A 15,547-nucleotide genomic window follows, 5' to 3' on the forward strand; every position below is an offset into this window, starting at 1 on the left:
ATTGTATGAATCCCCTTACCAAACGTTTTAGTATAACTTAACGGTACTTTCACACATGATTCCACTTCATCCCCAATCCAATTAAAGGGGGTAAAACGTTCAAATTCCCACGTCCCCAAGATTCAAAAAAAAAAAAAATCAGGACATGGAGTTGTACATGTGTATGTCATGCTCCAAGAATCCATCAATTGCCACCATTCTGTTTGCCCAATACTCTATTTGAGCAAGAGTGAAAATCCACGAGGCCAAGAGAAGCGAAACTGATGTTTGAGGAGGTTCAGATTCACAAGTACATTTTTTTTCAAGAAAACGCGGTAATACTTATGAAATGCAAGCCATTATACCAAAATCAAATTTATCAACTCATAAGGGAAACTCATCAAAGGATTGATGTGTGCATGTATGATAAAACTATTCCCCTTCAGTACATAGAGGACAAATAGGTCCTTTAGCTTTCATGATCTTGCAATTGCCCAAAACACAGGGATTCCGCTGCCAAATATAGCTTCATGACAAGTTGTTTTCCTTTAATAATGTGGAAGATGTCACACAATTAGCCTTTCAAAGTCCTCAATCTAAGCGCTCCATCTGCTCGATACATAGAAGAATTGATACTTTAACTAGTGTAACAGGATGTCTTGAGCAAATATTTGTTATGTGTGGAAGGAGAAGGAGAAAAAAAAAAAAAAAAGAAGCAGTAATTGGCGTAATAAGTCGGTCATGAACATTTGGAAGTCCAGAATTCTAATTGCTAAACAATGTATCTGATTTTTGTAATCCACAGAGGTTTAAGCATCACATACCTTCCAGAGACCATCATTAAGATAATGCATATTGTCCACCCCAATTCCCTTGTTGATTACCCTTCTGCATATGAAATAAGAAGAAGAAAACGGCGCAACATGTTAGACATGCCAATCTGCAATGGGAAAACCTTATGACAAGCAACCGTAATACAAAGAACTCCTTTAAAATATGGATAGAATCGTAGAAAAAGCACAGTAATAAAACATCCACTATGGGGTTGCCTCTGAATATATAGACCATTCACCAAAGTCAATCCAATCAGGAACCAGATTGATAATAGCAAGCATGGAAAGAAAACTGAATGCAGCTGAAGCGGGCTTCAACTTTATTACAAACATGAGAGTTTCAACCCATACCACTTAAAGCCATAGTAGAAATTAACAACCATAATAATGTAATGATACGGTTGTAACGACACTGTAATGATTGTAATGACACCAATAATATTTCACAAGAAATTTGTTGCACGTATGAAGTTTTCATAGAAGAATGTGGTAATGATGTAGAATTTTTCTCTAAAATGAAGAATATTCAGATAAACTATTTGTACGTGCAGTTCTTCAAAGTTTTCGGACGCTGATTGATTGAGAAACTGACATTTATAATGTAAATCTGTGGCACGTATGAAGTTTCTGCAGTAGCATGTGGTAATACTGTAAATTTTTTGTTCGAAATTCAAAAATATGCAGATAAAATTTTATGTACGTACAGTTCTTCAATCAGTCACGGATTGATCAATTATGCTTTTATCACACACAAGTTTGTTGGAAATTCAAGTAAGAAATATGACTTACATATCTTTTGCTGACATTTTAGTAAAGCCAATTGCAAGAGCATGCTGCTTTCCTTCAGCCATTATGGCCTGAGAGTATACATTCCAGAAATCAGAAAAAATTGAACATGATCTTCTTAAACTAGTGAGCCGTATGTAAAATTCATACCACAGGAGTTTCTGCACCAACTTCATCATCCAAAACACCGCCAGGAGACGTAAGGCCAGGACACATTATGTTTGCGCCAGCAAGGACAAATTTTATTGCACCCCTATCAACTTGTAACTTCTTCATTATATTTGGATCTGCAAAACAAATGGTAGGAACACCTGACTATTATGAAGTTTAAATATCGAGATGAATTTATATAAAGAACAAATAAAAAAAAAAAAGCAACAATATCATCATAACAAATCAATCTCCCCGAGTAATTAGTTATATCTCCAAGACAAACTCTCCACTCTGGTTACAAAATGACCTCGAAATTTGCATATCTCGAAATGTTCTCAAAATAGTAGGTCAATAAACCTCTCAAAAGACATGATTTTCTCCAAATCCTTGAGAAGCAGAAGTAAATGCAATGCACCAAAAAGTTGGAAAACCTGACTCTGCCCCTGTTTACTTTCAAAGCCTCCTATAAATCTCCATAGAAGTATGATTTATAGGAGATTAAGTAGTAGAATAGCTAAGAGAGTAATTTTCTTAAGCTACAAATACATCCAACAACCAACTAAAATACCAGACTTAACAATAAAATCAGCCTCTAACTCAAATTATTTAAAAGATCAAAGGAATCTATATTGTTTATACCTTAAGAACTCCAATAGTAATAGTTCTCTCTATAGAATGATGTAATTTAGTAAAATTTCACAGACCAATTTGAGGCAAACAAAATTTTCCCATGTGCGTTTTCAACTTGGGATAAAGTTGTGATCAAACTGTTCGACAATGGTTGATAAAGTTGTGATCAAACTCTTTGATAAGGGTTGATGCCCCTCATTGTCAAAGCTATCCTTTTGGCTTCTGCCATCTTGTCAATGTCAGTTAGAACTGCCATTACTTGCCTCACGTAAAACTCAATAGAAAGTACCCAAAGACTAGCCAAAATCAGATTATGATTATGAAGCCACTCAGAACGGCACTTTCATAAAGTGGTTTTTGGAAGTATCATTCAGAAAAATAAATATTGTTCTCTATGTACCAATTTGTTAAGATTTGACTCATATATCTATTCAATGCTAAATATATGAAGAAAGAATAAAGTGATTTTTTGAAGTATCATTCAGAAAACTACATATTGTTCTCTATGTACCAATTTGTTAAGATTTGACTCATATATCTATAGAAATTAGAAGAATTACATGTAACTTCCACCATTAAAATCCTCAAAGTATCGGAAATGGATTAGATTCATCCCAAAAAAGAAGCATCCAGTTAAAGAAAAATAAAAGAAAACTACAAAATCGACAATTTAGGTAACAAAGAGAACTCTAATAATAGAGGCGAAATGGATATTGTTGGCCTAGAAAGATAGAACACTCACATTGATGAAGTAGTCTTAGGGTAGGCATATAAGGTCCATCACGAATGTTAAAGAACAGTGGCACATTGTTAACCACAACCAGATTTAGATGGTTTTGACTGCAATAATAAGAAAAAAGACTCCTTGGTAAAATAGGTAACATAGTTATAAACTCATAATTTAAAATTTTGGATCAAGCTACAAGTTTATAGCACGAGCAGAAGCAACGGAGTGACAGACCATTTAGTAACAATCAGGGGAGACTTTTTCGGAAGCAAATCATCCAACACTGGCTCAAGTCCAGGGTACTGAAATTGAAGTTAATGTAGTGTTAAACACGCATTTCAAGAAAATGAGGAAATAGTTGCTCAATCTTGAGTAAAAAGCCATGGTAACTCCTTACCTCCTCAGCAATACTTTGCCGAATTTTGCGTTGTACAGATGCCTTGACCTGGTTTTGTGCGGAAACATCTTCCGCGGAAAACCTACAACATGAAAGAAAAGAAGACAAGTAAAGCATACCTCAACCATCCAAAGGACAATTTCCTCAATGCAATACTATTGCACAACTAAACTCAAATGAGACTTTTTGTACAATATTTTAAAAGCGCCTTTTAAGTCTTTACACCAACAAAAGCATTCTTTAACTTTAAAGTGAAAAAAACAATGACTCTTCTCATATCTCAAACTTAAAACTAATGCTGTTAAAAATGGCTAATGGAACTTTCAGGAATGTTTGGAAATTTTACTTGTTACCCCAGTCTCTAAAATAAACATTGAAGCCACAAATTTAATAATGGCAACATTTTAGTTAGTATTGCATACTTTCAAAAAAATTGTATAAAATCACAATCAAAGCATGACGAAGCATCCTAAATTAATAAATAAAATTCGACAAACAAAACAACCTAATATTAACAGCTAACAAATGCAGAGCAGAAATTGTAAAAGCAAAAAATTAAACCCACATCCCAAAATCAAAATTAAATCAAAACCCAGAAATCGTTTTCTGCAATCACCAATAAAACAAAGAAATTCCATCAAAAAAATAAAACAAAAAAATAATTGCATACACGTGCATATTCGGAAGCAACACTCATATTTGTACTTGTAGAGAGGAAAAAGAAAAAGAAAATAAAAGAAACTTACTTTTTGAACATTGTGGGTATTGAAGGAGAGACCAAGTGAAGATCTTTAATGAAGAACGAAGAAAACTTGTAGATATTTGTCGTCTGGAGGTTTTAGCCTTTTAGGAATGGATCGATCTTAAGCCACCGGCAACTTCAACCGCGCACGCGCACTGCAGCCCGCGTCGGCGTTAAGCCACTTGTTGGGACTTACTTTTATTGGGCTACGCTAGGAAGTTTATGGGCTTTGAGATTATGGGCCTTCATTTTAACTTCTTAGATATTTATTCTCCACATCCCCAAAATTTTAAGCTCTTGCACTTAAGGACTTCAAATTTAAAATCTTGATTTTGGAGTCCTCAAACTTTGAAAAAACTCGCTCTGTTGGTACTTCTGCTAACTCCTCTTTTGACGACTTTGTTCCTTGAATAATAAAAGTCAAAACACCTCAAGTTTTTTTTTTTCGGGCCCTTGGGATCTTTTTGTGGATTTTTGTGGATGAAGAGTAGGAAATATGCATAAGGTTAGAAGGGTAGACAATGTGAAAGATAAGGAGAATTATAATAATCTTATATGTTGGTTAGTGGAATGTTGGTTAGTGGAATGGGGAAAATGTAACATATGTATGATAGTTATTTGCTTTACTAATTGTTAATAATATTTTGGAGGCTAAAATAGTCTTTAAATTTTAACGCGATAGATTTCTTGAATCTTTCACTAATAGTCATATTGAATTTGATGGGTCTAAAGAGAAAATTTTCCTCTCCACTTCTCCCCCCCTCCTCTTCTCCCTCTAATTAATATATAGATTGGTCTCCTCTCTCTATAACCCTTTTATACCTCCTTTTCCTCTAACCGAACACACTCTTAAGTCAAAAACATGTGAGCACAAATTTTTTTTATGTTTCGTATTAACACGCATTCTACTAAGTTAGGTATGAATTTTTAAATGATAAGAATGATATGTTTTCACTTATTCTTAACTAGAGATGTCAAATGGGTCAGATTCGGTCAGCCAGTTCATTTAAATGTGTCAAGCCTAGCTCATACCAATTGTTTATGGGTCATACTCTTAACGTGTTTGGACCATGTTCAGGCTTTTAGTGTGCTTTTTCCATGCTAACTAGTAAATTTATTATAAAAATAAGAAAATAAACATCAGAAAAAATGAAAACACTAAATGTTTAACCCAAAAAAGGTACATAATTAATAAAAACTACCTCCTTAAAAACATTACAAACAAACCCATCGAGATAAAATCTTAGTAAAAATAAAAAGTGTAATTATGAGTCTTATAAATAAAGAGTAAGCTCAAATTTAGTTTTATAATTCATGCTCGAATTGTGCTTGTAATTAGTGGCAAAGTCGGTAACTTTTTTTAGTGGGGGAGGCAGTACAACCAAAATTTTATACTAAACTAATAAGACAATTATTATTTATTTACTATATTTATATTTTTTAATCCAAATAAATCAATCTTCTAATTATGTTTAATTCACTTTTCAAGGTACAATACACAATTGTAAAATTATATTATTGTGTCATTGATTATCGATTGATTGAGCAATTTAAGTTTAAAATATAAGGTACTCAAAATTTAACTTTGAGGTATAAATAGCAATGTTTTTGAACATTTTGTATAAATATCATAAACGGAAAAATTTAAAAGGAAAAAAGAATAAAATAAAAAATTTACCTGGGGCAATGCTAAACGGGCCACTTTGAGCAAGTGGGGGCGGCTCCCTCCAGTCGGCCTAAGATAGCTCCGCTAGTGCTTGTAATTGGACCGCCTATCTTGCTTTTAATGTGGTTGTACTCATGCTCGTGTGCAGGCCTTAACATTCTATGTATTTAACGCGCTTCGTACCAAGAAATCATTAAGCTCAACTCATTTAATAAATAGGATAGACTAGCTGTATCGTGCCTGGTCTGTGTCTACCCGTTTTTACATTTCTATTCTTAATTCATTTGAGAATGGTATAACTATTCACAATCCATTCTCCACGTATCAACGGTCATCAAGCCTATATTTGTTAGGAATGAACTTATCTTTAGGTAAGTTTTAAATAGCATATCCAATTTCAATATATCTTGTTTTCTCCCTCAACTGTCTTCACCTAAATTTGCAAATAATATTATCATTCAGTTGCATATCGTGAAATTTAATATGTAATAGTTGACAAGCATTCCGAGTTGGTTGAGGTGGTGGATGTTTCCATAAACACAAGTTTGATTTTGATTTTGTGTTGCATATGCACAGGATACTGGATGCAATGAAATTAAAAAAGAGGATAAGATCAATGTGAAGCGTGTTTAGTTCACATTGGCCATTTTGTATTTTTTTTTACCGAACAAAGTCAATTGCAACCACAAAAACGGTTAGTTCCATCAACTTTTGGTTTCATTTTGGCTGTTTCCGTTTTGTGTCAATGTGATTAGGTTCAGTTTGCTTTCTTATTTGTTTCATGTCGTTTCTGTTCAATGATTTTCTTTCTCGGCCCAAAACAAAACAAAAAAAAGGTTGGAATACTTTTTCTTTCTCCTCCCTCTTGCTAAACTGAAAGAGAATTATTGCATAATTTACTTTCATATTTCTTACCTAACTAATTTTGTTCATTCTGGAAACCAAACTCATTGGAAATAAAACATAAAAAAAAAAAAAAAAAGAGTAGCGATAATATTCAAGGTTGGTCCCACACAATTGCCACCCGTCAATTCATCATAAAAAGGATAAATACTTTTTTTTCTTGAAGATGAATAATTAAGTAGACAGAGCTAATATGGGAAAGATTTTTTTTTTATTTTTGGATAATTTTTTTTTTGCTTGAATTTCTTTTTGGATAAATTAAAAGGGAAAGCTTTTGTCTGATTAATACTTAAGTAGACAAAGCTATCCCTTTTATCCAAGAAAAAAAAATCCCATATGTACAATTATTTTACAGATATGGTGTAAATATCACCGTTTAGTTCGCTGATTCGAGTTTTTAATTTGAGTTAAGATGTGATGTTATGTGAGAGCTTTTTACTGTAGCAAAAAAGTTAGATATGACTGTTTCTGAGAGCTTTTTACTGTAGTAAAACTCGAATTCTAAACTCGAATCGGCAAAGTGAACGGACCTTAATACTTTCTTTGTTTCAAAGAAAGCAAACAGTCAACGACTCGTAGAACTTCAGGTGAACAAAGTTGTAACTTGGCCATCCACTAACACCGACCAAACTTACAAGATAATATTCACTACTAAAAACAGTGCGACTTAAACATCCTAAAATTAAGACTATGATGGATCATTTGTTTAGGGATTTTATATATTCATCTATTTATTGTAAATAAGGTAACTTTTATCAAAGTTGTACTACGAAATTCCCAACTAATCTAGCGTCATAAATTCTAATACTAGGCCATATGAATAAACATGAATTGATATCTAACTAACCCTTTTCGTATAGAGTGAAGAATGACAATTTTATCCATTAATTCATTTATTCACGGGGACTCGTATAAAATGGGACGAGAAAAATTCGTTTTAAATGAATATGAATTATAAACGGATTAAAATTTTAACCCGTCATGAGTTGCGGGATGGAGACAGATTTAGAAGTCCTCACTACATTTCCCATTTACCCTCATTTAATTATATCTTAATTTTAAAGTAGATATATTATGTATAATATGCAATAATATATATAATATATGAAAACTTTAATACATATCTCTAAGTTAATATATATAATTATATCTATTACATAATATATATAATATATATGAAAACTTAAAAACTACCCATCTTTTATCTTTAACTTAATGTGTTGTGTGTTTGGATTGTTTAATTATTTATTATTTATTTATTTTACAATGAAAATAATTAATCGAGTAAATGAGGCACCGTGAATACTCTGAATCCGTGATGGGAGAAATCTGTCCCGTAATTTGTTAATTTATGCGGGTTCATGAGACGTGTATGGTTAGTGTTTTTATTCGCGGAGTGGGTTGGTGAGAAGACCCCTCGCCCTAAATCCATCATGTTGCTATCCCTTAGTATGGACCTTATAAGAGCTTATTTGGTAGGACGAAAAAATAGGAGAAAGAAAAAAGATAAGGAGATGAATGGAAGGACTTTGTGATCTATAATTGTTGAAAAAATGAGATAAATACCTTTTAAATGTGCATGAGTCTGGATTTATATCCCTTATTATTGATTAATACCTCTTTTAGTCAAATAATTATGTTAATAAAAATATATTAATCAAAAGTAAAAGATAAAAATCCAGACCATATACCCTTTTAAGGGTAAATTCAGTAATTTTTTCATTCTTTTAATTGTTTGGTTAGTAGAGAAATGAGGAAGGACTAGATTAGAGGAGAGATTTCAAATCCCTTAATGTATCCCGTTATAATTCTCTTATAATATGCAGAGATTATATAAGGGAATCCATATCAAACACAACAAATATATGGGTATATATATATTATCTTCACGTTTCTCACCAAAATTGTGTAACATTTTTCTCCTTCGTATTTCTTTCCCTCCCTATCAAACACTGCCTAACAATATAATCCGCGGCATTCCCTTCAAATAAGAAACAGACTAGAAATGACTACCGATGGAAAATATCACAAAGCCTATGAAAAAGAAAATTAGAATGGGCGAACAAAAGAAAAGGTGGGCCAAAAGCCACTATCAACACAAGTCCAACAGCAATTTACAGTGAAAAACGTGTCATAGGTAGAATAAAATCCATAGAGAGGATCCATAAGTTAGAGCAGATTTTGTAATTCCAATATATCAACCACACACACATAACACACGTCATTGATGTGCTTATCACGTGAACATCCCAATCACCATCTATATATACACATATACATCACCACCTTCTTCATTTATTTGGATATAATCACACAATAGTTAATTTCTTTTCTACTCTCTCTTCCTATACAATGGCTGCTAGTTTGAGCTTGATCATCGGCATTATTGGTCAGTTTCTACTTTCACTACTCTTAATTTTTTGGGTTTTTTCCCCCCCTTCAATTTTAGATTCTTGGGTTGTCAATTGTTTTTTCTTTTTCTTCCTTTTAAGATAAAATTTATACTTCATTTGCAGGCAATATAATTTCTATACTGGTTTTTACTTCTCCCATGTAAGTAAACCATCTATTTTTACTTTTTTTCCTTCTAAATTTTTTTCTTTGTGATAAACATGGAACTAATGAAAAAAAAAAAAAATGAATTGAGTAGTTATGATTTTGTTTTTTGCTTTTTTTTTTTGTTTTTTGTTTTTTGCAAGGCTTTCACAACCATTTTTTAATCCTTTTGATATGGATAAAATTGTGTTCTTGATGGTTAACCAGCACCATTAATGTGCTGCTTACACTTCAAGAAAAGCAACCCAATTAAAGTTTTGTGTTCTTTTTGAGGGGTTATAATTTATGTGCCTACACTTAAAGAAAGTAACACAATTTAAGTTTTGTATTCTTTTTGAGGGGTTACAAAATAAGAGCGTCTAAAGATTCAGTTACAATTTAAAAGTGTGTTTACTCACTTTTATTAATATTTTCCTTGTATAAAGAAGAAAGGAAAAGAAAATTAATTTTATCCTTGATCTCCAACTACGGCGTTTTCCAACTCTATGGATTCTAGTGTCAAATCTCAAATATTTTTTTCTTTCACTATACAATTTCCATATAAAATAAATCTCTTTTGTTTGTAGAAAAACTTTTTGGGTTGTGGTGAAGAAGAAATCAACAGAGAACTACCAAGGGATTCCTTACATAACTACACTTTTGAGCACAAGTTTGTGGACATTCTATGGACTTCTTAATCCTCAAGGCTTACTAATCTTGACCGTCAATGGCGCTGGTGCCTTCTTGCAACTCATCTACGTCACTTTTTTTCTCATCTATGCACCTAGGGACAAGAAGGTAAATTCACAATCTCTAATCTACATGCTAGTTATAAATGTTTTCCATGTTTGGTGAATTTCACTTTTGCCCGAACATTTTAATCAGGTGGTTAAAACTAGCTAAGAATCTCATTTGTTTCGACTCAGGCTTCATTCATTTCACCGATTTGAGTTTTCAATTTTAGATTTCTAAAGTATAAAGTCACATCTCAGCTCGAATTAAAAACTCAAATCCACGAAATGAACGAAGTCTTAGACTAAACGTAAAAGCATAACTCAGAGTTTATTTTTGGAGCTTTTTACAGTATGTTTGTGAACATTAAATAAAAGGCATCAAAATAAAATGGTATATTAGATTTATAGCTCAAAACAAAGCCTAATCGGTAGGGAAATTTTTCACACTCATTTGGTAGAGTTAATTACATAAATATACCTCCAAGTTTCAACTTTTTTTCAATTTATCCATATGTTTTAAAAATTAAAAAAGTGTCCTTCAAATTTAAAGAATATGTTCCAATTTCATTTTTTTTGTGTGTTTGGACTAAAAAACAAAGTAAAGAGACGAAGAAAATTTTATGTTTTCTATCATAGGCAGCGGATTTTTAACCTTAAAAAAATCATAGCTTGATTGATGATTCTGATACTTTTTAAATGTTTAAAATGTTTTTAATTTGTTTTAAGGGTACTTTTTGTTGCCTCAGAAAATGTGTTAGGTATGGACTTAAAATTTATTTTTAAAACATAAACGTTTTTGTAGTTGTTTTTTACATTTTTGTAACTATTATTTATTTTTATTTTTATTTTTTTGTCATTTTATCAATTTTGGGAATGGAAATATGGAAAATTTAGCATGGCTTGCCGACAAAATATTGTTGCAGGTACAGACAGCGAAGTTGATTGCGATGCTTAATGTTGGTTTTCCTGGTTCAATAATTGCATTGACTCTGCTTGCCGTCCGTGAAGAAATAAAGCTTACTTTTGTTGGAATTTTATGTGCTGCTTTAACCATAGGAATGTATGCGTCACCTTTATCAGCCATGGTAAGTTCACCAACTTTAAGCACCTAAAAGTTACATATTACACCATATTTTAAATAAATAAAAAAACATAGTACACTTCCACTCTATGCTAATATCGTATTTTTTTAGAGTACTCCTAAACTTCTCATCCTGTAATTCATAGTTTTATCGCACCTCCCAACTAACATTGTCGGGATGTAAAGTATTTGTAACGTTTTTATTATCAAATCACATTAGAATCATATTAAAATTAAAAAAAAAAAGAAAAGTATGCAAATTTTATAAAAATTAATAAAAATGTAAAAGTTTAATTGAACAAAATAGTACCGATAGAGTATTCTTTTTACCTTTCCAAACAAAATTTCTATTATATATTGGGATTGCATATTCAAAAGTTGGAAGAAGGCCCACAAAAATGAAGAGCGTTGTTACGTTTATTTGTTCACAAGTGGGATTGGTTTGTTGGTTCTATTTGCGGCAGGGAATGGTGATTAAGATGAAGAGCGTGGAGTACATGCCATTTTTATTTTCATTTTTCCTTTTCCTAAATGGCGGGATTTGGTCCATATATGCTGCGCTGGTCAAAGATTTCTTTGTTGGTGTAAGTTTTCCTCCTCTACATTTATGTTAATTTAAATAGTTAAATTTATTACAGTATTTTTTGTTTATAAAAAAAAATTTAAAATTTAAATATTAGAATGAAGAATCATAGTTTGAGTATACATTTCAAACAGACTTTAAACAAGTGAGTAAGGTAACATTACATTGCATATTATAAAAAATAAAAAAGGGGGTGGGGGGGCTTTTGTCTCACACATCACAGTAAGTTTATGTCGTGCAAGTGCAGATACCAAATGCAATAGGCTTTGTTTTGGGCTCTTCTCAGTTAATAATATATGCAATTTACAAGAACAAGTCCAAGAAATCCACCAAAGAAGAAGGCTCAGACGTTACTTTGGTTAAAAGAGCAGTGGAAATGCAAGCAAATCGCGGTGATGATGATGATGATGAGGATAATTTGAAAAATAAGAGCCTCCACAAGGGACGTAGCCTTCCGCAACCAATTGTGAACCAACTATACACCATGCCAACGAAGCTAATGAAGACACTATCTTTGAGATCTCAAGAATTGAACTCAGTTTGGGACTTTGGTGAGGACCTTGAAAATGGTGAAAAGAATATTCACCCATGATGTTGGAAAGGAGAAGTTTATGGTGACCTTGAGACTATAATTTTGTTAGTTGAAAGGGGAAATAAAGTGCCAAAGGGCATAATATTTTGGCCCATATATGACTCTTTTGTACATACTGTTGGGGACTTGGTATGTAATTACGTTTTGGTTGCTATTGGGAGATGGCCATCTCTAGGGCATTAAAGACCTTCTTTCAAAATGAAAGCAAGGGAAATGGAAAATAAGCAAGGCGTTTTAGTATGCCGTTCAACTTTTTCTAGTTTGTTATTTTTATATTTAATTTTTTTTTTCTTTGCAATTTAGTCATTAAATTAATAAACTAGAAGCAGTTACCTTTAACTGATGAATGATGATAGAGTTAAAGTTTGGGCAGTTTATTAGCAGTTATGCCTAGCAATGTTAATTAACCCATCGACCCGACAAAACCCATTCAATCTAAACTTAGATCCGTGTTTAACTCAAAACTAAGGTTGTTCTTATCTACTCGACCAAATTTTTAATTTAGTGCGTTCAGGTACAATTTTCCTCAACCTGATATAACCGGACTCATCCAATTAAAAAAATGAGTTATATATTTTAAATGAGATGATTATTCATAAATGTTTTGTTTATTATATTAAGGGGATGACACTAGGTTGGAATTTGAAAATGAAGAGTACAGTGCTATAAACGGATAAACTTTGCATATTTTCTATATTTTGTATTCGAATTTTTTAACACAATTATCATCAAAATAAAACATATTATAATATTTTTTTAAGTTGGGAGACAAAGTTTAAACAATAGAATTTCAAGAGATAAGTTACTAAGGGGTTGTTCTTTTGCAATGAAATAGAAAAAATTTAAACTCGAGTTACAACTTTATTCAAGTTCGTGTTCTTTTGTAAAATTTGAGTTTGAACTCAAGTTTAGGGCTAAACTCGAGTTCAAATTTTTCCTTCAATTCGAGTTAATAAACTTAAACTCAAGTTAATGAACATTATTTTTTCTATTCTTAAAAATGCTATAATTTTTTCGTTTTAATTCTAATTGAAATGATTTTTTTCTATGCATTATTCACAACGAAAAGACGAATAAAACCTCACCCATATACCCTATTAAAATTTTTCATCACCATTGAGTTTTTATTAAAATAATATTTAAATACAAATTTAAGTTTTGACTCACCCAAACACAAACTCAAATAGATTCTCAATTTAAATCATAACTCAAATGTGCACATCCAAACACAAACTCAAGTTACAACTTCAACTCAAATTATAACTTAAACTCAACTCAAGATCATCACTCAAGTCACTCTAACTCAAAAATGTAAAAGAAAAACCCCTAAAACTCTATAAGTTTCGAGACAAATGTGCAAAATGGACCCGTTTGACAGAGCTTTTGCTTTTGCTTTTAGTAAATAAAAGAAGAAAAGTAAAAGTTATGATTTTTCTGTAAGTATTTGGAATAAAAGAACTGAATGGATCAAAATAATTTTTAAATTCTCTAAATAGTAATAAAAATGTTAGAATGAAATTTACAATGTCTTAATAAAATTTTGGTAAAGTTTTAAAATATATTCAAAAATACCTTTTTAAGAAACGAAATTTCATGAATTGACTAAAAGCTCTTTTGAAAAATTAAAGTATTTATGAAAAATTATCTAAGGAGTTGTTTGGTTGGAGGATTCGTACCCTGATTTGAATTATAGTTCGTGGTTTGCTACAGTATTTTCTCTCACAAAAAATATATATAAATTAAAAATAATTATAATCTCATGATTCTAATCAATAAACTAAATATCTCATAAATACTTTAGAAGTAGGGTCAGGATCAGAAAGCTAAAAATAACTTTTAAAAAGCTTTTTTAAATAGAACCACGCTAAAAAATAAATAAATAAATAAATCTTAAATGTTAAAATGAACATATCCAAAAACTCTAGTCAAGATTTAAAAATCAGAAGACACTTCGCCGTCAAAATTGAAAGGCTATGTGAAGACCAGGTAGACCCTGACGCACAGGACCCTTGCCTGTCTATGAGGAAAAAAAAAAAAAAAAAAACCTGCTGTAGTTTGTTTCCTCAAGCTCTGGATTTGTGGCGTCTCAAGACACGGAATGGAGTCTCATGTCTTCATTTTCAAGGAAATATTGGACTAAATACAGGTAATTTCTGAAACCATTTTTTATTCTCAATTTACTATCGTGTTTTTTTTTTTTGGGTACATTCAAATTGCTAGAAGATTGTATTTGTTCTCTGATCAAATTTTAAAAACCCTATTTTCATTTTTACCTTTTTCCTCTCCATCGTTATCTGCCCATTGACGCGTTTGTTTCCAAAAGTTGCATATATTGGTTATATATTCTTAGTTTTGCATATGGTTCTGATTTTGATTTTGATTTTGAATGTTAAAATCGCAGCTAGAACAACTCAGTAGAAGGGGCTTTTGAAGTTCTAGTTTTTTCTTTTCTAAGAAGTAGTTTTTATGTCTTTTGTTTGAATCCTTTATGGATTAAAGGGTTTTGAACCAAAATTTGTTCAATTTTGGAATACCATTTTAGCTAAATGTTGGTTTGTTTGCACAGACAAGTTGTGTACCATTTTTGTTCCTATTAGAAGTAGAAATGGCGAGATTTTCTCATTTGCCAGACGAGGTGTTGGAGGAAATCATGTCGTGGTTGCCGCCTGAGTCTTTGAAACGATTCGAGTGCGTTTACAAGTCATGGTACTTTTACATCAGCGCTCTTATGAATAATCCTGAATTTGTGGCTAAGCACCTTTGCAATACGAAGAACAAGATCTTGTCCCATCCCTCCTTGTATTTTAGGAGCCTTTGGACTATCAGTTGCGCGGAACTACCGAAAGACAGTTTGGAAGGAAGTTATTTCTTCAATTTTGCAACCTCTGACTATTGCAGCGTTAATTACAACATTCCTTGTGTTACTTAAGATCTCAAGGTGCGTTTAGAATTGATTTCAAAATGTTTTTATTTTCTGTACGAAAATAGAAATGAAAACGTTTTCATTTTCATTTTGAAATTATTTCTGAAATGCGTATGGTAGTTTTATTCAGAGATTAATTTCAGTTTTAAAAGAAATTGAAACTGCATTTGGGGTTTAATTTTTAAAAACATGTAATAATATTTAAATTAATAATATATTGAATATATAATAATATTAAATAAATATTATTATTAAATATATTAAATAATAGTATATTAAATAA

At 31.6% G+C, this 15,547-nt stretch overlaps 3 protein-coding genes across 5 annotated transcripts in view; 2 read left to right on the plus strand and 1 right to left on the minus strand.

Moving 5' to 3' along the window:
• Positions 1-341: 341 nt before the first annotated feature.
• Positions 342-4,408, minus strand: LOC21386596 (malignant T-cell-amplified sequence 1 homolog). Its single transcript, XM_024167901.1, has 8 exons — positions 4,252-4,408; positions 3,506-3,587; positions 3,343-3,410; positions 3,124-3,221; positions 1,749-1,885; positions 1,602-1,669; positions 804-867; positions 342-588 (listed from the first exon to the last, which is right to left on the minus strand). Exons 1-8 carry the CDS (start codon positions 4,260-4,262, stop codon positions 571-573), a joined length of 546 nt encoding a protein of 181 aa, XP_024023669.1. The 5' UTR covers positions 4,263-4,408; the 3' UTR covers positions 342-570.
• Positions 4,409-9,129: 4,721 nt separating this feature from the next.
• LOC21386597 (bidirectional sugar transporter SWEET17) lies at positions 9,130-12,585 on the plus strand. Its single transcript, XM_024167900.1, has 6 exons — positions 9,130-9,205; positions 9,333-9,369; positions 9,939-10,149; positions 11,009-11,170; positions 11,631-11,750; positions 11,997-12,585. Exons 1-6 carry the CDS (start codon positions 9,169-9,171, stop codon positions 12,339-12,341), a joined length of 912 nt encoding a protein of 303 aa, XP_024023668.1. The 5' UTR covers positions 9,130-9,168; the 3' UTR covers positions 12,342-12,585.
• Positions 12,586-14,289: 1,704 nt separating this feature from the next.
• Positions 14,290-15,547, plus strand: part of LOC21386598 — a 5,454-nt gene continuing 4,196 nt past the window's right edge. For 2 of the 3 annotated variants that reach the window (XR_002902510.1, XM_024167898.1), the window contains exons 1-2: positions 14,290-14,487; positions 14,908-15,279. The gene's annotated coding sequence lies outside the window, so the exon portion shown is untranslated. The remainder of the gene's footprint in view (positions 14,488-14,907; positions 15,280-15,547) is intronic. The other variant, XR_002902509.1, reaches the window with a different exon arrangement.

Source organism: Morus notabilis, unplaced genomic scaffold, assembly GCF_000414095.1.
Source record: "Morus notabilis unplaced genomic scaffold, ASM41409v2 Scaffold749, whole genome shotgun sequence".
Taxonomy (NCBI): Eukaryota; Viridiplantae; Streptophyta; class Magnoliopsida; order Rosales; family Moraceae; genus Morus; species Morus notabilis.

Coding starts and splice junctions, on each gene's coding strand:
- LOC21386596 (XM_024167901.1), bottom strand. Junction 3,411..3,505: donor GGCAAAGTATTGCTGAGGAG/GTAAGGAGTTAC, acceptor CTTCAATTTCAG/TACCCTGGACTTGAGCCAGT. Junction 1,886..3,123: donor CCTAAGACTACTTCATCAAT/GTGAGTGTTCTA, acceptor TTTGTTTTGCAG/ATCCAAATATAATGAAGAAG.
- LOC21386597 (XM_024167900.1), top strand. CDS start 9,169: ATGGCTGCTAGTTTGAGCTTGATCATCGGCATTATTG. Junction 9,370..9,938: donor CTGGTTTTTACTTCTCCCAT/GTAAGTAAACCA, acceptor TTTTGTTTGTAG/AAAAACTTTTTGGGTTGTGG. Junction 11,171..11,630: donor CGTCACCTTTATCAGCCATG/GTAAGTTCACCA, acceptor TATTTGCGGCAG/GGAATGGTGATTAAGATGAA.